The sequence below is a fragment of the Carassius carassius genome, chromosome 13 (genome assembly GCF_963082965.1).
Source record: "Carassius carassius chromosome 13, fCarCar2.1, whole genome shotgun sequence".
Classification (NCBI taxonomy): domain Eukaryota; kingdom Metazoa; phylum Chordata; class Actinopteri; order Cypriniformes; family Cyprinidae; genus Carassius; species Carassius carassius.
Genome location: NC_081767.1, coordinates 33,331,296 through 33,351,092, shown reverse-complemented (window position 1 = coordinate 33,351,092; position 19,797 = coordinate 33,331,296). Strand labels below are relative to the sequence as shown.

Sequence of the window (19,797 nt, the reverse complement as noted above, 5' to 3'; positions counted from 1 at the left end):
AGCTCCGGCAAGCAACGGATTTGGCGATACGCGCTACCAAACATACTGCTCGAGCAGTGGCCCGTTCTATGGCTGGATTGATTACGGTTGAGCACCACCTCTGGCTTAATCTCACCGACATCAAAGAAAAGGACAAATCTTTTCTTATTGGACGCCCCTGTTTCTAAGGACGGTTTGTTTGGAGAGGCGGTCACTTCGTTGGTGGATAAATTTAGGGCAGCGAAACAGCAATCAGCCGCCTTCCGCCAGCTGATTCCTCGCAGGCCCAGGGAGATTGAACGGCGGCAGGTGCCCGCGCGTTCTTGCTCAATCTCCTCTCACCGCCAACGAGTTGCCTCACGAGAAGAGCCTTCACCTATGGCGCCCCCTCGTGAGGATTGGGGTCCTAAGGCTTTTCCACCAGCTCGCCAGCGACAGCGAAAGAGGTTAGACCTGAGCTCGACGGCTAATGCCTCTTGTTCTCGGGCCCCTAATAGCAGCTCCTGATACTCTCGCTGCTTGCCAGGGACTGTGCCCTCCACTAGAGAGCGCTGTTGGACCATTTATGCGCATCCAACCCTCTCACTGCAGTCCCCACGCTCAAACATTGACTGTCTTGCCGCAAAGGGCGCTTCGAGCAGCATTGGATCGAGTTACCATGTCGAGCGTTCCCTCAGACACTCTGCACAATTCAGCCTTCAGAATCCGAGGGACGGTTCAAGGGTCTGGCACAGACGGCCTATTTATGACGGGTCACACAGCCGCCGCTTGAAACCGCAAATGTTATTTAATGGCATTTCACAATGGGTGTTACGCACAATTGGATCCAGTTTACTGCCCAGTGGCTTCAGTACTGTTCCTTCAAGACCGTTTCTCTGATGGAGTAACGCCAGCCACTCTGAAGGTTTACATGGCAGCCATTTCAGCTAACCACGTATATATAGATGGTGCTTCAGTGGGCCGCCATCCGCTGGTCTCTTGTTTTATACAAGGTGCGCGACGGCTGAGGCCTTTCCGCCCTGTGCGAGTTCCTTCATGGGATTTATCCATTGTGTTGCAAGGTTTATCAGGGCATACGTTTGAGCCCTTGGAAACTATACCAGATAAAATCCTGACTTTAAAGACAGTTCTTCTTGTGGCTTTATCCTCCCTTAAGAGAGTTGGGGATTTACAGGCTCTTTCTGTTTCGCCCTCGTGCATGGATTTTGCACCAGGCTCTGTGAAAGTATTGCTGCGACCGATGCCTAATTATGTCCCTAAGGTCGCTTCGAACCCCTTTCACGTTCAGCAAGTGGTCTTGGAGGCTTTACCCCCTGCAGAGGCGGGGTCAGGAGATCTGAGTCTTTGCCTTGTCAGAGCGCTGAAGACTTATGTTGATCGAACAGCCCCATGGCATGAGTCTGACCAGCTGTTTGTCTGTTTCGAACACAAGAATAGAGGCCATGCTGTCACAAAGCAACGCATGTCCCATTGGCTGGTGGAGGCAATATCTTTAGCCTATGAGGCGCGCGGACTCGCTTCGCCCTTAGGAGTTAGAGCTCATTCCACGAGAGCAGTGGCCTCTTCACAAGCTTTTCTCAGTGGATCTTCTATGGATGATATCTGTGCTGCGGCAGGATGGTCCTCACCGAGCACTTTTATCAAGTTTTACAGTCTGGATGTGAGGACGGCTCCTGGCTCCCGGGTTCTCTCCGCTTGAGCAGATGCTTCCTAGGATCCCAGCTATCAGGTACATCAGGCGTTATGGTATAGGGTTCCCATACGGTGACGTCACCGCAGCATCAAAGTGACCTATGAAAGGGAACATCTCGGTTACGTATGTAACCACGGTTCCCTGAATAGGGAACGAGATGCTGCGGTCCCGGCCGTTCCATACCTTGATAGTGTTCTTCTTCAGTTCATGAAATCTGAGTGAAATAGCGCACGGCACCCAGGTATACGTTGCGTACACATGCGTGGGGCGGTGCCAAGCGCTATTTGGCCAATAGGATTGGCGGGATAGTATAGGGCTTCAGACATTTGTCATACCGAGAGGTGTTCACATACGGTGACGTCACCGCAGCATCTTGTTTCCTATTCAGGGAACCGTGGTTACATACGTAACCTAGATGATTTTTACCATTCTGTCTTGATGTTGATAACATTCATGTCCATGTTATTTGTCAGCTGCACAATCACAGACTCTCAGGATTGGTTAGTTGTAGGATCGAAAGCGCTCAACATGTTCAGTCATGTCAGTCTCTCGTGTAGCGTCACCATGTGACCAAAGTCAGTACTACAGGACACAATGGAAAACTGCAGCAACTTTTTCAGTTTTTTAGATCACACCTCGACTATTTACTCTAGAAACCGTGGCTGTTGCTGACATGTCACTGTAAAATCGCTTAATATATATTTATAAATAAAATCATTATAATAAAAAATTTTTTTTTTTTAGATTTTAAAATGTGCATATTAGCATGTTTATCAGGATGTTTAAGATAATGATTTGTTTTAAAATCTGTAGTTCATTCTTCTGTTAAATAATATTTCCTTGACTAAAAAATGGTCTATTTGGCATATCTATAAAAGAATTTTTATATGCTGTCTAATTAATTAAAAAAACTACTAGGACAGTAACTTTTAGAGTTTTGTTAGTGAAATTTTCAATAATGCTTCCTGTGAATTTCATTTGAATTTCTGATGAGCCCTGATGATCAGTTTCTGATCAGTTATCAATTTTTCTGTCAGTCTGAGGTCTCTTTATGATGCTTGAGGTCATGTTTTTGGTCACGTGGCTGACCTCTGTGTGTGTGTGTGTGTGTGTGTGTTTCCCATGGCCTTTGGGCCTCTGATTTGACCTCTGTGATCTGGTTGTGAATGGGATGCGACTGCTGGTCAGCGGTCAGTCAGTGAGGGGGTGAAGCAGATGGATGACGGGTGGATGAACTGAACGGGGGATGGACACTCATCTTTTGTGTTGACCAGCAGGAGGATAGAGCGCAAACTCACTGACCAACACCTCCAGCTCTGGGCATCTGCTGATGATTAGACCCACATGCACACGCGCTACACACACAGCACCACTATCTAATACACACACACATCAGCTGACCATATACATCTGCTGTTACACACACACACACACACACACACACACACACACACACACACACACATTACAGGAAGAAATAAGATACCATTCTATTTTGACAAGAAAACTATATTGCTGCCATGGAGGGGAGAGGAAAGTGTTCGTTTTTCAGTTGTAGCAAACATAATGCATCATTTCATAAACTGTCAAGCTTCATAAGAAATATATGTATGCATGTATGTATAGGATATGCACACACACACACACACACACACATATATATATATATATATATACTGTGTTGGGTGGATTGCATACAAATTGTAGTTTGTTACTGATTCCAAAATTAAATGAAATAATTTGTAGTTAGTACCTGCAATCCATTACATTTACAGATTTCAGGTAATATAATCTGACTACTTTTTGGATTACTTTAAGATAAGTTTTGACCGAACTTGTTTATCACATTGATTTAAATAGGACAATCTTGTAATACATTGATATAAAAATGCAACAAAAAAGAAAATATATTCCATTCCTTGTTACATGCATTAAATATTATGTTACATATAAGTTTCCCAAACTGGGGTTTGCGAGTTTCATGAAAAGCTAATAATTAAATAAATAGTTTAAAATTAAAATAAATTTTGAAATTACAAAACAAATGAAACTTTATGAAATATTATACCTGTTTACCGGCATGTCATTTGACCATGTGAAATAATAAATAATCATGTAATAAAAAAATATAACTAGTCTGATTACGAATCTTTTAAGATGTAATATGATCTAATTACAAGTAATTAATTTTTGGAACCTGATTATGTCATCAAGATTACATGCAATCGGTTTCTACCAAGGACACACACATACGTATATTTACATACATATGAATATAATAGAGTTTAACTTTTCTTTATTTTTTTTTCTTCGTTGGACACATGCACATCATGAATTAATTTTTCACTGTATATGTGAACACCCATATGTTACATTTGAAAACTACAGTAGAAATTAAAATTATACTAGCATTTTTCTTCTTTTCTCTTTTTAATACAGACCCCAGGAAGAAGTACCATGTCAAACTCTTGGCCTACAGTTTGATGGGTGAAGGATACCAGGCAGACCAGACTATCAGCACACCGGGATGTGTTTGTGAGTCAAGCGACCGACAAGATTTCCGTTTCAAACAAATGCTGTTCTCTGAATCCTGAAAAATAAAATGTATCACAATTTCCATAAAAATATGAAGCAGCACAGCTGTTTCCAACATTAATAATAATCAGAAAAGTTTCTTAAGCAGCAAATAAGCATATTAGAATGATTTCTGAAAATCATGTGACACTTAAGACTGGATGAATGATGCTGAAAATACAGCTTTGATCATAGGAATAAATTACATTTTATAATATATTCACAAAGAAAACATTGATTTTACATTGTAATAATATTTAGTTATTTTTACTCTATTTTTAATCAAATTATATTCAGCCTTGGTGAGCAGGAGCGACTTCTTTCAAAAACATTACCATTAAAGCACATTTTTATGTTTCTTTGCAGCGGTCCGAGATCGTCTGGTCCCGCCTCCTCCGCCGCCTCATCACGTTTACGCCCACAGTAACTCCTCCTCCTCTGTGTTCTTACATTGGGCCCGACCCGCTTTCACCGGCGGACAGATGGTCAACTACACTGTGCGCTGTAACCCTGTGGGACTGCAGAACGCCTCGCTGGTGCTGTACCTGCAGACGTGAGTGTTACTGACCCCAGAATGACACACACACTCACACACAGGCTGTGATGCACATCCTCTCATATGTGTGTTTGTGTGTGTGTGTGTGTGTGTGTTCCTGCAGTGCTGCCCAGAGTCTGATGGTCACTAATTTGGACCCAAACACCAATTATGAGTTTGCAGTTCGTCTTCACGTGGATCAGCTGTCCAGTCCCTGGAGTCCTGTGGTTTACCAGACCACACTACCTGAAGGTAAACACACACACACACACACACACACATATGTTTGTTTTTGTGAAAAGTGTGTTCATCCCATAGGCGTAATGGTTTTTATACTGTACAAACTGTATATTCTATGGCCCTATACCAACGCTACACCTAACCCTAACCCTCACAGGAAACTTTGTGCATTTTTACTTTCTCAAAAAAACTCATTCTGTATGATTTATAAGCATTTTGAAAAATGGGGACATGGGTTATGTCCTCATAAGTCACCCTCTCCTTGTAATACCTGTGTCATACCCATGACATTATACAGAGTTGTGTCCTGATATGATACAAAAACAAGAGCACACACACACATACATATATAGATGTATTAATATTCTGTAGAAAATTGAGAAAAAGAAGGTGCTTCTGTCTCCATTCTCTACTGAAGGCGTTGAGTGGTTTTGATTGACAGGTGTCTGTCTGTTTGTCTGTCTGTTCTCCGTTCAGCTCCCACTCGAGCTCCTGTAGGAGTGAAAGTCACTATGATTGAAGGAGACATGGCGCTGGTGTCCTGGAAATCTCCTGACGAGCTCAGCATGGCTGTGACACGCTACACCATCCTGTACGCTTCACGCAGAGCATGGGCGGCTGGAGAGTGGCAGATCCTGCAGAGAGAAGGTGTGTGTGTGTGTCTGTTAGTGTGTGAGTGAGTGAGTGAGTGTGTGTGTGTGTGTGTGTGTGTGTGTGTGTGTGTGTGTGTGTGTGTCTGTTAGTGAGTGTGTGAGTGAGTGAGTGAGTGAGTGTGTGTCTGTTAGTGTGTGAGTGAGTGATTGTGTGTGAGTGAGTGTGTGAGTGAGTGAGTGATTGTGTGTGAGTGAGTGTGTGAGTGTGTGTGTGTGTGTGTGTGTGTGTGTGTGTGTGTGTGTGTGTGTGAGTGAGTGAGTGAGTGAGTGAGTGTGTGTGTGAGTGAGTGTGAGTAAGTGAGTGAGTGAGTGATTGTGTGTGAGTGAGTGTGTGAGTGTGTGTGTGTGTGAGTGTGTGTGTGTGTGTGTGTGTGTGTGAGTGTGTGTGTGTGTGTGTGTGTGTGTGTGAGTGAGTGTGTGTGTGCGTGTGTGTGTGTGTGTGTCTGCTAGTGTGTGAGTGAGTGAGTAAGTGAGTGAGAGAGTGTGTGAGTGAGTGTGTGTGTGTTTGTGTGTGTCTGTTAGTGTGTGTGTGTGTGAGTGAGTGAGTGTGTGAGTGTGTGTGTCTGTTAGTGAGTGTGTGAGTGTGTGAGTAAGTGAGTGATTGTGTGTGAGTGAGTGTGTGAGTGTGTGTGTGTGTGTGAGTGAGAGAGTGTGTGAGTGAGTGTGTGTGTGTTTGTGTGTGTCTGTTAGTGTGTGTGTGAGTGAGTGAGTGAGTGTGTGAGTGTGTGTGTGTGTGTGTGTGTGTGTGTGTGTCTCTTAGTGTGTGTGTGAGTGTGTGTGTGAGAGAGTGTGTGAGTGTGTGTATGTGTGTGTGTGTGTGTGTGAGTGTGTGTGTCAGAGTTATTACAAAAACTACAACCATTAAAAAAAAATTAACTTAAAATAGAACAAACGCTAACTGAAACAATCCTGAAAAAAATCCTAAACGTATTTGAACCAAAAACATATTTTCAGCTAGCTCCCAAATAACATTTCTCCTTTTCATTTAGTTTAACTCGATGAACTAAAATTAACTAAAAGTAAATAATCTTTTAGACATAAAAATAAAAAATAAAAAAACAGAGTAAAATTTGAACAATTTAAAAAATAAATGAAAACTTTAATAGCATCTCATTGATAATAACACTGACTCTGACACACGTATCTGTGGCTGATTGTGGAATACTTGCATGAATGTGGACTAAAGCTGCTTTGAAACAATACCTATTGTGAAATTCGCTGTACAAATAAACTTGAATTGAATAGAAACTGAACATTTCACTAGGTGTTGAAACAGGTCTCTTGTGGACAGCTCAGTGTATATAAGCTCTAAATCCAGGGCAGTGACTGTAAATGATGAGCAGGACTGCTGTTCATCTGTTTTCAGTTACACACACAGCCCTCCGGATCTAAACGTGAGGCCGGGCTGAGGCTCAGATCCTGAGGTCATTCCCAGCCTGCTTTTGGGTGGTACTGTAATGAGACTAGTCACTAAACCTTTGACCCTCAACACCCTAAATCTGTTGGTCACAAATAATCGCAGCGGTGCTGACGGGGTGTTCTGTCTGTTTGTAGTAAAACTCTGATCCTGTGCTGTCACTTGAGGATTAAAGAGCATGTCAAGAACATTGCTGTGTCATATTTCAGCACAAAATCTAAAGAAATGTATTAAAATAATATTTTGCATAAACATAAACACAATTTTTATAAAGTAATGCAAAAATATATAATTTTCAGAATGTATTAAATATTTATGCTTATTTATATTTTATAAATATTTATACAGTACATCAAAGTAATGTTTATGCTGAATTTAATATTTGCTGTTTTTAATTTATTTTATTTATTTTTTTAAGCTTAAATGAAAATTAGAAATGTTGCCTTGGAAGATAACTTAAAAAAATAATTCAAGTTCTAAAATTGCTAAAATGAAAAGTGAAATAAAAAGAAATTAAACATTTAAATATAAAAAACTGATAACTAATAAAAATGGCAAAAATATCACACACAATTACTAGAACTTAAACTAAAATTGAAATGGAAACTGATAATAAAGAGATAAAAGCTGATTCAAAACACAAAAATAACAATGCTGCCGACCAACAACCAAAGTTTTCTTACTAATATCTTATTTTCATAAAAGGTTATATATCAAAGTATTTACAAATGCATTCACAAATGGATGTTTTTTCCTGTTTAAGCATCTCTGGTCTAAATCTAAATAATTTTAAGCTAAAGTATACATCTCTATCTTTTTTTTTATTTGAGTTATTTCTCTTTAAGATTCACACAGTTAATTAATGCAGATAAAAGTAATTTGCAAATCAGTTGAAACAGAATTTGCTGTAGTCCACAGCTGTTTCGAGTCTACGATGTGCATTATTATTTATAGGTGTATATGTTATTTTTGGTTTATGATGTTACCCTCGTTCTCAGGGAGTGTCACGATGGCCCTGCTGGAGAATCTTCAGTCCGGTCAGGTGTACCTGGTGAAGGTCTCAGCGTCCAATCAGATGGGAGACGGGCCGTTCTCACCTGCAGTAGAACTGAGCGTGCACGCAGACACACACGCCTCTCAAACACACAGCACAGGTGAACAACAGGTCCTTTGTAGTCATGAAGTGCCATCTTTAATTGCATTTAAATACATGATCTCATTTGCCATTGATGTAGATGGCATAAACACACAATGTAAGTCTTGACATCATCTTAACACTGTTTTTGTGCTCCATCCGCAGTGTTTTCTGGTGGTTTCTATCCCCTGGATCAGAGGTCAATGACGGGGATAGTGGTGGGTGTGTGTATCGCTTTAACCTGCATTATCATCTGCGTCCTCATACTGGCCTGCAGGAGGAAAACCAGGTTAGAAATTCAGTTATGTCATTGAAATAGAGCTGAAATAAATAAAAGAAAAAAAATACAAATCTTAAAAACTGATTTTTGTTTTTTTTAAGTTGAAGTTCCATTTACTGAAATAAAATAAAGCTTAATAGAAATATTATAAATAGAAAGATTTTATTAGAAATATAAATGGAAATAATATTAAAAATAACAAAATACTTATAAAAACACGTAACAAAAATAAAATAACTGAAAACATAAAAATAAAAGCTTTTTATAATTCAAAATATGATGCATAGTATACATAAAAAACTGCTGCGAGCCAATAAACGTTCTTTTTTTTGTTTTTGCGAATTATTGCATATTGTCAGATTATATATAATTACTAATGCATTCTCAAATCTCATTTAATTGATTGTTTCCATGATGATTCTGTTACTGACCTGCATTATTTGTGACAGGAAATCTTCCAATACCAAATCCATCCGACAAGCTGGAGAACAGACTCCGCCCACTTCTGTCCGTCTGGCCAATCAGAGTCAAGCTGAGAGTGTGGAGGTGATGATGCCCATGATGAGGGATCATTTCATCGATGCAAAGGTTTGTTTATTAAAATGACAAAAAGTACCTTTTGTTTGTGTGTTTGTTTAAAAAACAGATACATTATTTAAATTAATTAAAATGACTTTTTTTTTATTCAATCCAATTTTTTCCTGTGTGGAAACAATATTGTGATGATTGTGTTTTACTGCTTTAGGGTGGAACAAATCTGATCATTAACAGCTATGGGCCAGTGAAGCCCACTGTTGAGAAGAAGAGAAGAAAGAGATGGAACTTCTTAAAGAGGGATAACAAGGTATGAAACCGTTACACTTTTCAATGAGTTATTAAAAAAACAGAGCCATAATCTAACATCTGGCACAAAAGCATCATGACGGCTGACAGCGTCAGCAAAATAAATATAAAAAGGCATTAAGAAAACAGGGTTTGGGGAAGAAAAAACACTGAAAACAATGCTTTTAATTTTTAACGATATTCTAAATGATAGAATATAATATATTTTGTTCATGTAACATTATCATATTAACACTATTTATTATTATATTATTTGAAATAAGTATAAATTAAAGGTAGTAAATACTGCCATTATGTATAAATATGTGTTGTTATTGCAAAGTAAAACTTAAAATTAACAATTGTTTCCATTAATTGAAATAAAATTGAAATAAAATGAAATCAAGTATTAGATTACATATTTAAACTATAAAAACTTACAGATTTTAAATGTTGGCTTGACAACTATCTGAAATAAAATAAGATTAAATTGAAATACTAACATTGTAAAACTGAAATAAACAAAAAGGACAAAAGCACATGAAAATAATTGAATAAATATAAAAATGAAAAATGATTACTACTATGGTATATAAATAATAAATAAACGAAAATGGTATATAAATATTAATATCAAATATTAATTAATCAATAATATATTTAAATAATTTCTTATTTTTAATAAGAGTATATTATAAAAAATAATGTCTTATTTTAACTTTTTTTATCTGGGTTGAATATAGGACATTTTTCAAGTATGTCTCTTTAGCTCAGAAACCCTTTCTTTCTTTGCTGTTTACTGGTGTTTTCTGCCTCTATCAGGATGTGAAGAGGGTCTCCAGTCCTTCTTATCCGTATCTTCATGGCACCACCCTGCTGTGTTACACGGAAACCTCTCCTCAACACCCGCCGTCCTCTCTGCAGGGCCTGTTTGGGCCACCGGGGGGCGACAGCGAGGGCTCTCATTCCAGCGAGGGCAGCCACGAGACGGGCGACTCGGGACACTACTCTCACGATGACATCGAGGCGACCAACCTCTCTCTGGGTGTCAGCAGTCGCCCGTCCTCCCTGAAGGGCGAGAAGAGCGGAGCGTCGGCCGAAACGCCCGTCCACGAGGTTACAGAAAAAGAGCTGCATCTCCACATGATCCCAATGATGCAAACAACACTTCAGGAACAGGAAATGATGGAGACACATCCTATTTAGCAAAATAATAATGTGTATGCCCTCTGGCGCCCCCTGCTGCTTAAACGAACTACTGAGCAGTGCTGGACGACCCGAGACGTCCACATCGCCCTCTTTCTCGGTGAATGTATTTGTTTTTGTCCTTTTTTGTTGGTTTTTTTAAAAACGATTGTGTGTCTGATAGAAACTATAATCTCACCCACCATGAATGTGTAAAAAAAAAAACGTCCAAAACGTGTGATGTGAATGTCACGCTTTCTGACGTAACCTCACCGAGAGACAACGGAAAACCTCTGTTGACTTCCTAATCTACCTCAGTTTGTCTACTAAGTATTTAATATCCCCTTATATACTCGACAGCGTTATTTTCACATTAGTTTGTGTGTTTTTGTATTTTTTCCCATCCTGAGTCGGCGAGATGCAGTTTCTCATCATACTGCTGAGTCACAGCCAATCAGAACAAAGTGGTTGTTTAATATGCAGGAGTTGGGACCAATTGGATGCCAGAGTGGGCGGAGCTACCCAGCTCATTACATTCTTGTCCTACCTCAGGCTCATAAACGTTAAATAACATTCAGGTGAATGTTTTACTCTGTGATGTTTACGAATGATTTATTTGCGGCTCCACTTCAGGTCACGTTAGATTTCTCAGGTTCGTCGTATGAATGTGTGTACTTTTGCTCTTATAGTCCCTGTTTTATACTACCTCATTTACCTTTGAATTTTTAGCAGTAGTCGTGTCTGATTTTCTTTATCTCAGGGATCTTTTGAAAGCCATGTGTTTTGTACAGTGACATGGTGTGATGGACAGGGTTTTTTCCGGGCGGTTGACCCGTACTGTATGTATGTGTTTGACCTCTGTTGTGGAGATGGATTTCTTTTTTCCGTAGTTTATTTCTTTTTTTGAGTACAAAGTAAACAAAAATACCGGGTGCTTCTTAGTTCGTCAAAACTGATAGCTTTAAATAATGGCCTTAAACGTGTGAAGAGCTGCAGATACACGAACAAGAGATTGATTTGATTGCAGTCCGAGTGAATGTTCTGGAAACCAAAAATAATCATCAAATCTGAATGATCATGATACCTTTTTGCCTCCAAAGATATCTATTTTTCTCGACATACAGAATATGTACTACTGAGTACGCATTTGAGTTACTTTAGTGCTTTGAAATAATTGATGCTATTTTAGATTTAGGATCATGAGTGTAGCACTTGTCTTTCAGATTAGTTTGGAGTTGTTTGTAGTTTCATGCAGCTCAATGTGCAAAGTGACACACCATCATCTGCAGAGCTGCTTGCTCTTTCATTTCTTCTTTCTGGTTTGCTGGTCTTTGGGATGATAAAATGACAATGAGATTATCTGTGAATTAAACCAAAGATGTTTCACCCAGAGACCTGCGAACGTCTGTTCGATTCGGAAAAAAAAGAGCTGCTTTAAAGAACACCTGCGACCAAATGAGGTGGAGATGAAAAAACAAGCAAATATTAAAAATCTCATGAATAACTTCTTACATTTCACTCCAAAATCAACAGAAAAAAAGTTTTGCATAAAGAAAATCAAAACTTATTTTAAGTCCATTTAGATTTAATTTTTATTACATTATATTACAAATATTTTTCATATATCATAAATTAATTGCTTATTTGTCGTGATACAAATAATTGTCATAATATAAAATATTATATTTTATATCACATTATATTAAAATGTATTTGAATGTAAGTCATCATAAATTAATTGCTTAATTGTCATAAAAATATATTCTTGATGTAAATCATACATTTATTACTTATTCGACATTTTCATTATATATAAAGTAAATATAATCTAAAATATATTTTTGATGTAAATAATCATAAATTAATACCATGCTTAATTGTCATGGTATAAAATAATTGTCATGATATAAAATATATAATATTTTGTAGATTTAAAATAAATTAATTGTTTAATTGTCATGAAAATAATATTGGAACTGCAAAATATAACTTTTAAAAAAAAATTTGGAGTAAAATGTTCTTGATCGGCTTTATGAGATTCACCTCTTTAAATCAAATGTCGCAGTGATCAGTTTCCCTCATTAGTATTTCAAGTTCAGCATGGATGTTACTGTACATGAGAATTATATACAGAGAGATGTTATATTATATTAATATTCCATGCAGCTGAAATTCTTCTCAATCAGGGGAAACTAATTGCTCGCTGTATTTTTAATCAGAGAGACACAATCAATTTTGAAGTTTTCTTTTTGAAGCAAGCAGCCTGAAACCAAAGACTGTGTTCGCTGTTGCACAGAGCATTAATGTGGATTCTTTTGCATGTGTTTTGTCATTTTTCAAAGCTTTATTCCTGAGTAGATTTGATATCTGCTTACTGAAAGGACATCAGGAAACCAAAAACAGTGTTACACGGTGGTGCTTTCAATCCTTTATGACTTTCAAGTGAACCAAAGATGATGGATTTTATGCCTTTTGTTTCCTTTTACAACTTTTCTCACTGGAGGAGAATTATTGTATTGTTTTTGTTTTTGTGGGGGATTAATAATTTACCCTGGATTTTATGAACGTACTGACTAAATATGGTTTCCCTGAAGAAAACAGCCGAAAGCTGCTGGTCTTCGCTGGTTTTCCAGTCTGACTAAGATCATGCTAAAACATCTCCAGACCAGCTTTGGCTTGTTTTCAGCAAGATTTGATGCTGGGATTTATGTTTTTGATATACATTTTAATATGCTTTAGTGTTTTAGAAAAATATTGCTTGTTGTGTTAAATGGTTAACTTCACATTGGGGTTTTCGTTGTGTATGCAAGTGTGATTCCATGCAGTTTTGTCTGATTTCTTCAGCTTTAAGTTGCACATTAGAAATGCAACGTCATAAAAAGTGTCAAATGTTTAGCATCTGCATGTGCTGATCAAACAGATGGCCTCTATTCATGTAAGGTAAAAACTCACGTTTACCCACCCACCCATATATATATATATAATAACTCTTCAAGCAGTGATGGTTTGGTTTCCATCACACTGCAGCAGTAAATGTGTCTATAAGCCTTAAAAACTGAATGTATTTCTTAATAAATAAAATTCCATGTCAGTATTCTGCTTTACTTTCCTAATACATGTGTTTATTGAAAGTGTTTTTTTTTCTGTTCAGCAATATGGTGTAATGTTTATGCCAAAGATGTATACCCCCACCACAAATAGATTGTTTATAAAGAATGATTTCCAGTTTAAATAAAAAAAATGTTGTCTATTTTCTCTTAAGGAATTAATATTTTATATACACACACACACACACACACACACACACACACACACACACACAATAAATATTATATATACAAATAAATATGAACATATTACAGTTTGTGGCATATTACTGTAAAAGAATTGTAAAAAAATAAAACATTTAGTATAATTTAGTTATTGTGTGTGTATATATATATATATATATATATATATATAATGAATAATGGAATAATAATAATAATAAAGTGGGGAAAAAGGCAAAGTAAATTAATTAAAATAAAAGATAAATTCAGATTTTTTTTTTTTTGCACCTGTGCCCTGTGTTGCAGGCGCATATTACTGCCGCCGCACAAGGTAAATAAAAACTTTTAAACCGACAGCACTTTATAATATTATAACAGTACATCAGCAAATCATCAATATTATCATCGAGCTGCTCGCTGGCGCGCGTAACATCAAACGCAACACTTTAGACACACGCGCTTTAATGTAGAGGGGTTTCTGTATGGAAGTAAAATAATGACTTATGTCTTTGAAACAAAAAAGCATGCTGAATAGCACTAACTGAAAAATAATGCATTATGCAAGCCCTGGAAATACAAGGCATTAAAATGCAAGTTCTGTTAATTCAATGCATTATTTTTTCAGATAGTTCTATTCAGCATGCTTTTTTGTTTCAAAGACATAAGTCATTATTTTACTTCAATAGTTCTTGTTCTTCAGGTTTAGGACGTCCTCTTTAAGAACGTTGTGGTCTTTGTCTCATCAATATTAAACAGATGACGTCTTTGGTACGCTTCAAAAGGAGACGGTTTAGCTCATGAATATTAATCGCGACGCCTTCGCTCGCTGTAGACAAGGAAGAACGAGACGAGTTGACTACAATCACTCTTTCTGAAATCAAAGTTACACCATTTTCCAGTTCCTTCCGTGCGTTTGAGTCATGTGACGGAGCCTGTTATGTCCACAGAGCAGGATAAAGATTCATTCTCTCTAAAACGAAAACGAGGTAACGTAGATTTTTTCCGTGTTTTTAGAGACTCGTGATTACCGGAGAGACAGCAGCAGTCCGGCGGCCTTCAGGCCTTTGGTGAAGAACAGAAAAGTAGACCGCGATATATTCAGAAGCGCATTTGATACGAAAAGCGTGTCAGGCCTCTAAGTGAACGCGTTCAGATAAATCCGACTCTCTGCAGAGTTTTGGTAAAGTTTGGACTTTATTAGCTTATTCATTAAATGTCAAATGTTTATGATGTAACCTTAAAAACTAAAAATCACAAAAGTTGAAGTTAAGCTACAGTGAACAAGACAAATAAATAAATAAATTAATAAAAAAAAATACATTAATAAATGTATGTAACATTATATGTATATGAATGCAGAAGTGTAACAAATGACCATGTGGCCATTCAAGTGTTAATTTATAGTTTTATTACCGTTTTAAATTCGTTATTTTAGCTACATTTTAAATTTTATGTTTGTGTGCATTTTTTTGCATATATTTTTGCAGCCTTGGGTTATTATAGTTAGCATATGTAATTAAAAAAAAAGTATCAATTTATTTTATTTTTAATTACATAGGCTGACTATAATAACACAGGGCTGCATGTATTTGATCAAAAATACAGCAAAAACAGTAAAATATTATTATAATTTAAAATAACTGTTTTCTAAGTTAATATTTTGTAAAATGTAATTTATTCCTGTGATGCAAAGCTGAATTTTCAGCATCATTCCTCCCATCATTCTAATATGCAGGTTTGCTGCTTAGGAAACATTTTTAATTATTATTAAATTACTAAAAGTCATAGTTTTGTGGAAACCATTTGTTTCATTATTTGTTACATTTATAAGCATCTCTAGCATCACTTTTGATCAATTTAATGTATATTTGCTTATTAAAAACATCATTTTATTTTAAAAAATGTTTTGTTATGGCTTATTTTCTGAATATCTCATCCAATTACTGTATTCTATTATTCTATAATAATCTTTATATGATCTAATTAAACACTGAATTGTATATGATTGTTGTAATCTGCTAATGTAATACAGATTGCAACTTGCAATTTAATGTTTATTAGCTTTGAGCGTCGTCGTCTTCTGTATGTTAGTGTTTTAAAATATGCACTTTTAAAATGTGCAGTCTTATGAAAATATACCAAATGATTTAATGCACAATGTAATCTAAATTCTATCGTCTATACTAAAAATGGAAACGAGATCTTCTATATGTCCAACCCAAACTTCCTGTTTCAGTAAGAAAGCATCGAGCTTTTTCTCAAGGCATTGATATTAACAGCTTACATGCACATCAGTGTTTTAAGCATGATATGTTTCAGATCGACCACATGTATTTTGGATGATCAGTTTAAGTTGAACTCAGTTTGTGGTTTTCCAGGAGGTGACGGGGGGCTGGATATTTTAGGCGGTCCTGGGCTGCTGCTGGGAAGCCCAGAGAAAAAGAGACGCAGGTCGAGCACACAGGTACGCTATGAAACTCACAGCTGCTTTGGTTCCAGAGCTATTTCCCTTTTTTATTTTCTCCATAGACATTGCATATGAATCACAATATTTGATTGCAAATCATTTCAATTAGAAGCAGCAAAAACAAACAATATTAACTAAATATTGTTGCTTATAACACGTTTTTGCAAAATACTCAGACATGCACTACTGTTCAAAAGTTTGGGGTCAGTAAATTAATACGTTTATTCAATGCAAAGATGCATTGATCAAAAGTGACTAAAGACATTTATAATCTTATTAAAGATTTATATTTAGAATTAAAAAAAATTGAAAAGTATTATGCACTGCATATACCACAAAATATGAATGGTTTTCAACATTAATAATAATCAGAAATGTCTCTCAAGCAGCAAATCAGAATATTATACTGATTTCTGAAGATCATGTGTCACTGAAGACTGGAGTAATGATGCTGACAATTCGGCTTTTATCACAGAAATTAATTATATATTCACATAGAAAACCATTATTTAAAATTTCAATAATATGTATCTGTTTTTGTTGCGTTTCTAATCAAAGAAATGCAGCCTTGGTAAACAGAAGAAAAAAAAACGTTAATAAAAGGTCACCGACCTCAAATATTTGAACAGTGAAGTTGTTTTTAATTCTGTTTGTATGTGTTCAGAAAGTGAAGGATGATTTAGAAATGACTAAATATGGAGAATCAGAGTTTTTAATGAGCATTTAGGAGTGAAAATAACTCCGTTTCTTGCCAGGCGCCATCCTTCTCTCCTCTGTCTGAATATGCGCCGCCTCCAAACCCGAGTGCGGATCACTTAATAGCCTCCAATCCTTTCGATGACGATTACAACTCGCCATCCCTGAAGGCTCTTCCTCCTGCCAACCCTTATTTTGTCCACTCACATTACCCAGGGTTTAGCAGCTATGGGCCACCGAGGATGTCTTCGAGGATGCCTTCTCCATTCGGGGCTCCTTACCAGATGCGAAACCAGCCTCATCCTTTTCCCCAGAATCCCATGGGATACAACCGGGCACCGGGATTTAACTATGGCCACCCTGAAAACCCAAATTACGGGCAGCCGTTTAGCAGCAACATGCACTTCAGACCAAATCCAGGAGAGCACCTCAGTCTTCAAAATCTGAGCCAAAGTGCTAGTCCAGGTGGACTGGTTTTCAGTCCGGAGGGGAATCCGAGCCCGAATCTCTCTCAGCCACAGAATAACTTCACGCAGTGCATTACGCCAACGCCCAAACAGGACCCGAGTGAAGCCATGAACAAAAGCACCACGCAAAACTGTGAAGAAAACAAGACTCAGGACAACGCGCCAGAGCTGAAGACAAAGAGCGGAGCGGAAAAACTCAACGGCGTCCTTCACGCCAACAACGAAGCCATGAAAAAGTCGCCACGACCCACAGGCAACAATGGCGTTTTGAGCAATAATAAAGTTGTGAACAGAAGGAGCACATCGTCCTCATCCGAGCCTGTCTATCCGTGTGGCATATGCCTGAGCGAAGTCAACGATGACCAAGAGGCCATTCTGTGCGAGGCCTCGTGTCAGAAATGGTTCCACAGAGTTTGCACTGGAATGACGGAGACGGCGTACAATCTGCTAACGGCCGAGACGTCCGCGGTTTGGGGTTGCGATGCTTGCATGGAGGACAAAGGATCGCAGCTGCTAAAAACACGAGAGGCGTCAGGGACAATCACGAGCGCGGCTGACACTGAGAGCCATTGATGTGTCAAAGTCTCTACTTTGATAGAGTTCCAAAGTTTTACTGGAGCATCCTTTGGTTTCGACTCAACTGGAATGCTTTTAATAGTGTTGAAAATGTTTAATTTTTTTTTTGGAGGAAGTGAGGGTGAGTGAGTGATTAGAAATCATTTTTTGAACGTGCACTACTTTTGAGAAGTTTGGAGTCGGTAAGATTTTTTTATTTGTTTAATCTCTTCTGCTCACCGAGGCTGCATTTATTTGATCAAAAATACAGTAAAGACAGTGAAATATTATTGTAATTTAAAATAAGTTAATATATTGTAAAATGTAATTTATTTCTGTGATGCAAAGCTGAATTTTCAGCATCATTCCTCCAGTCTTCAGTGCCACGTGATCTTCAGAAATCAGTCTAATGTGCTGATTTGCTGCTTAAGAAACATTTTTAATTATTATTAAATTAAAAAGCATCTCTAGCATCACTTTTGATCAATTTAATGCATCTTTGCTAAATAAAAACATAATTTTATTAAAAAATAAATAATAATAAAAATCTTACCATCCCCAAACTTGTGTACGGTAGTGTGTTTGTTTTTGGGTGTATTTGTTTTATTCCATGTTTAGATCTCTAATGTAATGTCTTTAAATCTGGAGGTATGTCTGTGCTTATGAAAGCACCCTTCATTTTTACAAATTTGATCAGAATCGACCCTTTGTCACAGTGTTTATTTAGAAGTGGTTGGTCGGGGTCAGATATCTTTCTTTGATCGATCCATAAAACAGCAGTCACTCGACATCTATGATTTTTCTGATGATGGGTTTTTATTAATTCATTCCCACATTACAGCTGTAACTCTAACAGACAGTATCCAGGTTTCAGAGTAACACAGTCTTTTCATTTTCTGTATCCAGAATGGTGTTCCATCTGTCAAATCAGCAATAAAACCTGCTCTGAAACCTTTACGGACATTCGATTGATATGAGCTGAGAGTGTTTTGTTGATGCTGATCATTAATAGTTCACATGACTGGGCCTTTCCCATTGAATGTAGTTGTGGCATATTTTCTGATGAGTATCATCATCATGTGTCTTGTGTAACTGTCGAGGGTACTAGCAGCATGTCGTTTAGTCTTAGTGAGCTGTATTGCATTTTGTTCCTTCTCATAACTCTTTTTCAAACATTGGCTCAATGATTGTTTTATGATCAAATGAAGTGAAAATCTTGAATTTAAAGAGCCAGAGAACAAGTTGAAACTTTGGATGCACTTGATACTTTTGTAAGTTTTGTTGTCTGACAGCTTTCTTTACTGGATTGATTTGAGTTTTGTTCTTTTGGGCCGAGATTGAGGAGGTTTGTTGCTTTAAGGCCTTATTTCTGGGCGTGATGCATGAAAGAGCACATAGAGTTAAAATACTTTGTGCATCAGCCCTTTTAACCATTTATTTACTAGAATTAAATAATTTGAATAACTCTATGTTAATGGGTGAGATATATATATAATAATAATAATAATAAATCTCCAAAGCAAAATAAATACTGCTTTTATAAATAAATATATATATATATATATATATATATATACTACAGGGGAAAAAATTAAATTAAGTTTAATTAAAAATGAATGTATAATGAGAATCACCATTGAGAATAATGATGATAATTATAAAAAAAAATTATAATAATAATTCTGGATGCATTACCTGAATGTGTTTTTGTTAGATTCCACCATTTATCATCTCAAATGCATTACTTAATAAAAAAAATTTTTTTTACTTTTTTTTTTTTTTTTTCATTTAGAAAATGTCAAATCCAGCTGCATTCATGTCGATTCAGCT

The 19,797-nt window shown here is 37.0% G+C and overlaps 2 protein-coding genes across 2 annotated transcripts in view; both read left to right on the top strand.

The window, feature by feature from the left end:
• Positions 1 to 11,545, top strand: part of LOC132156392 (protogenin A) — a 39,255-nt gene extending 27,710 nt beyond the window's left edge. The window contains exons 11-19 of the mRNA XM_059565386.1: positions 4,112 to 4,207; positions 4,613 to 4,799; positions 4,906 to 5,033; positions 5,499 to 5,669; positions 8,090 to 8,245; positions 8,392 to 8,515; positions 8,956 to 9,094; positions 9,252 to 9,350; positions 10,151 to 11,545. Coding sequence (XP_059421369.1) covers positions 4,112 to 4,207; positions 4,613 to 4,799; positions 4,906 to 5,033; positions 5,499 to 5,669; positions 8,090 to 8,245; positions 8,392 to 8,515; positions 8,956 to 9,094; positions 9,252 to 9,350; positions 10,151 to 10,534 — 1,484 coding nt within the window. The 3' untranslated portion in view covers positions 10,535 to 11,545. The remainder of the gene's footprint in view (positions 1 to 4,111; positions 4,208 to 4,612; positions 4,800 to 4,905; positions 5,034 to 5,498; positions 5,670 to 8,089; positions 8,246 to 8,391; positions 8,516 to 8,955; positions 9,095 to 9,251; positions 9,351 to 10,150) is intronic.
• Positions 11,546 to 14,623: 3,078 nt separating this feature from the next.
• Positions 14,624 to 18,528, top strand: pygo1 (pygopus family PHD finger 1). Its single transcript, XM_059565385.1, has 3 exons — positions 14,624 to 14,768; positions 16,161 to 16,246; positions 17,005 to 18,528. Exons 1-3 carry the CDS (start codon positions 14,720 to 14,722, stop codon positions 17,983 to 17,985), a joined length of 1,116 nt encoding a protein of 371 aa, XP_059421368.1. The 5' UTR covers positions 14,624 to 14,719; the 3' UTR covers positions 17,986 to 18,528.
• The last annotated feature ends 1,269 nt before the right edge of the window (positions 18,529 to 19,797 follow it).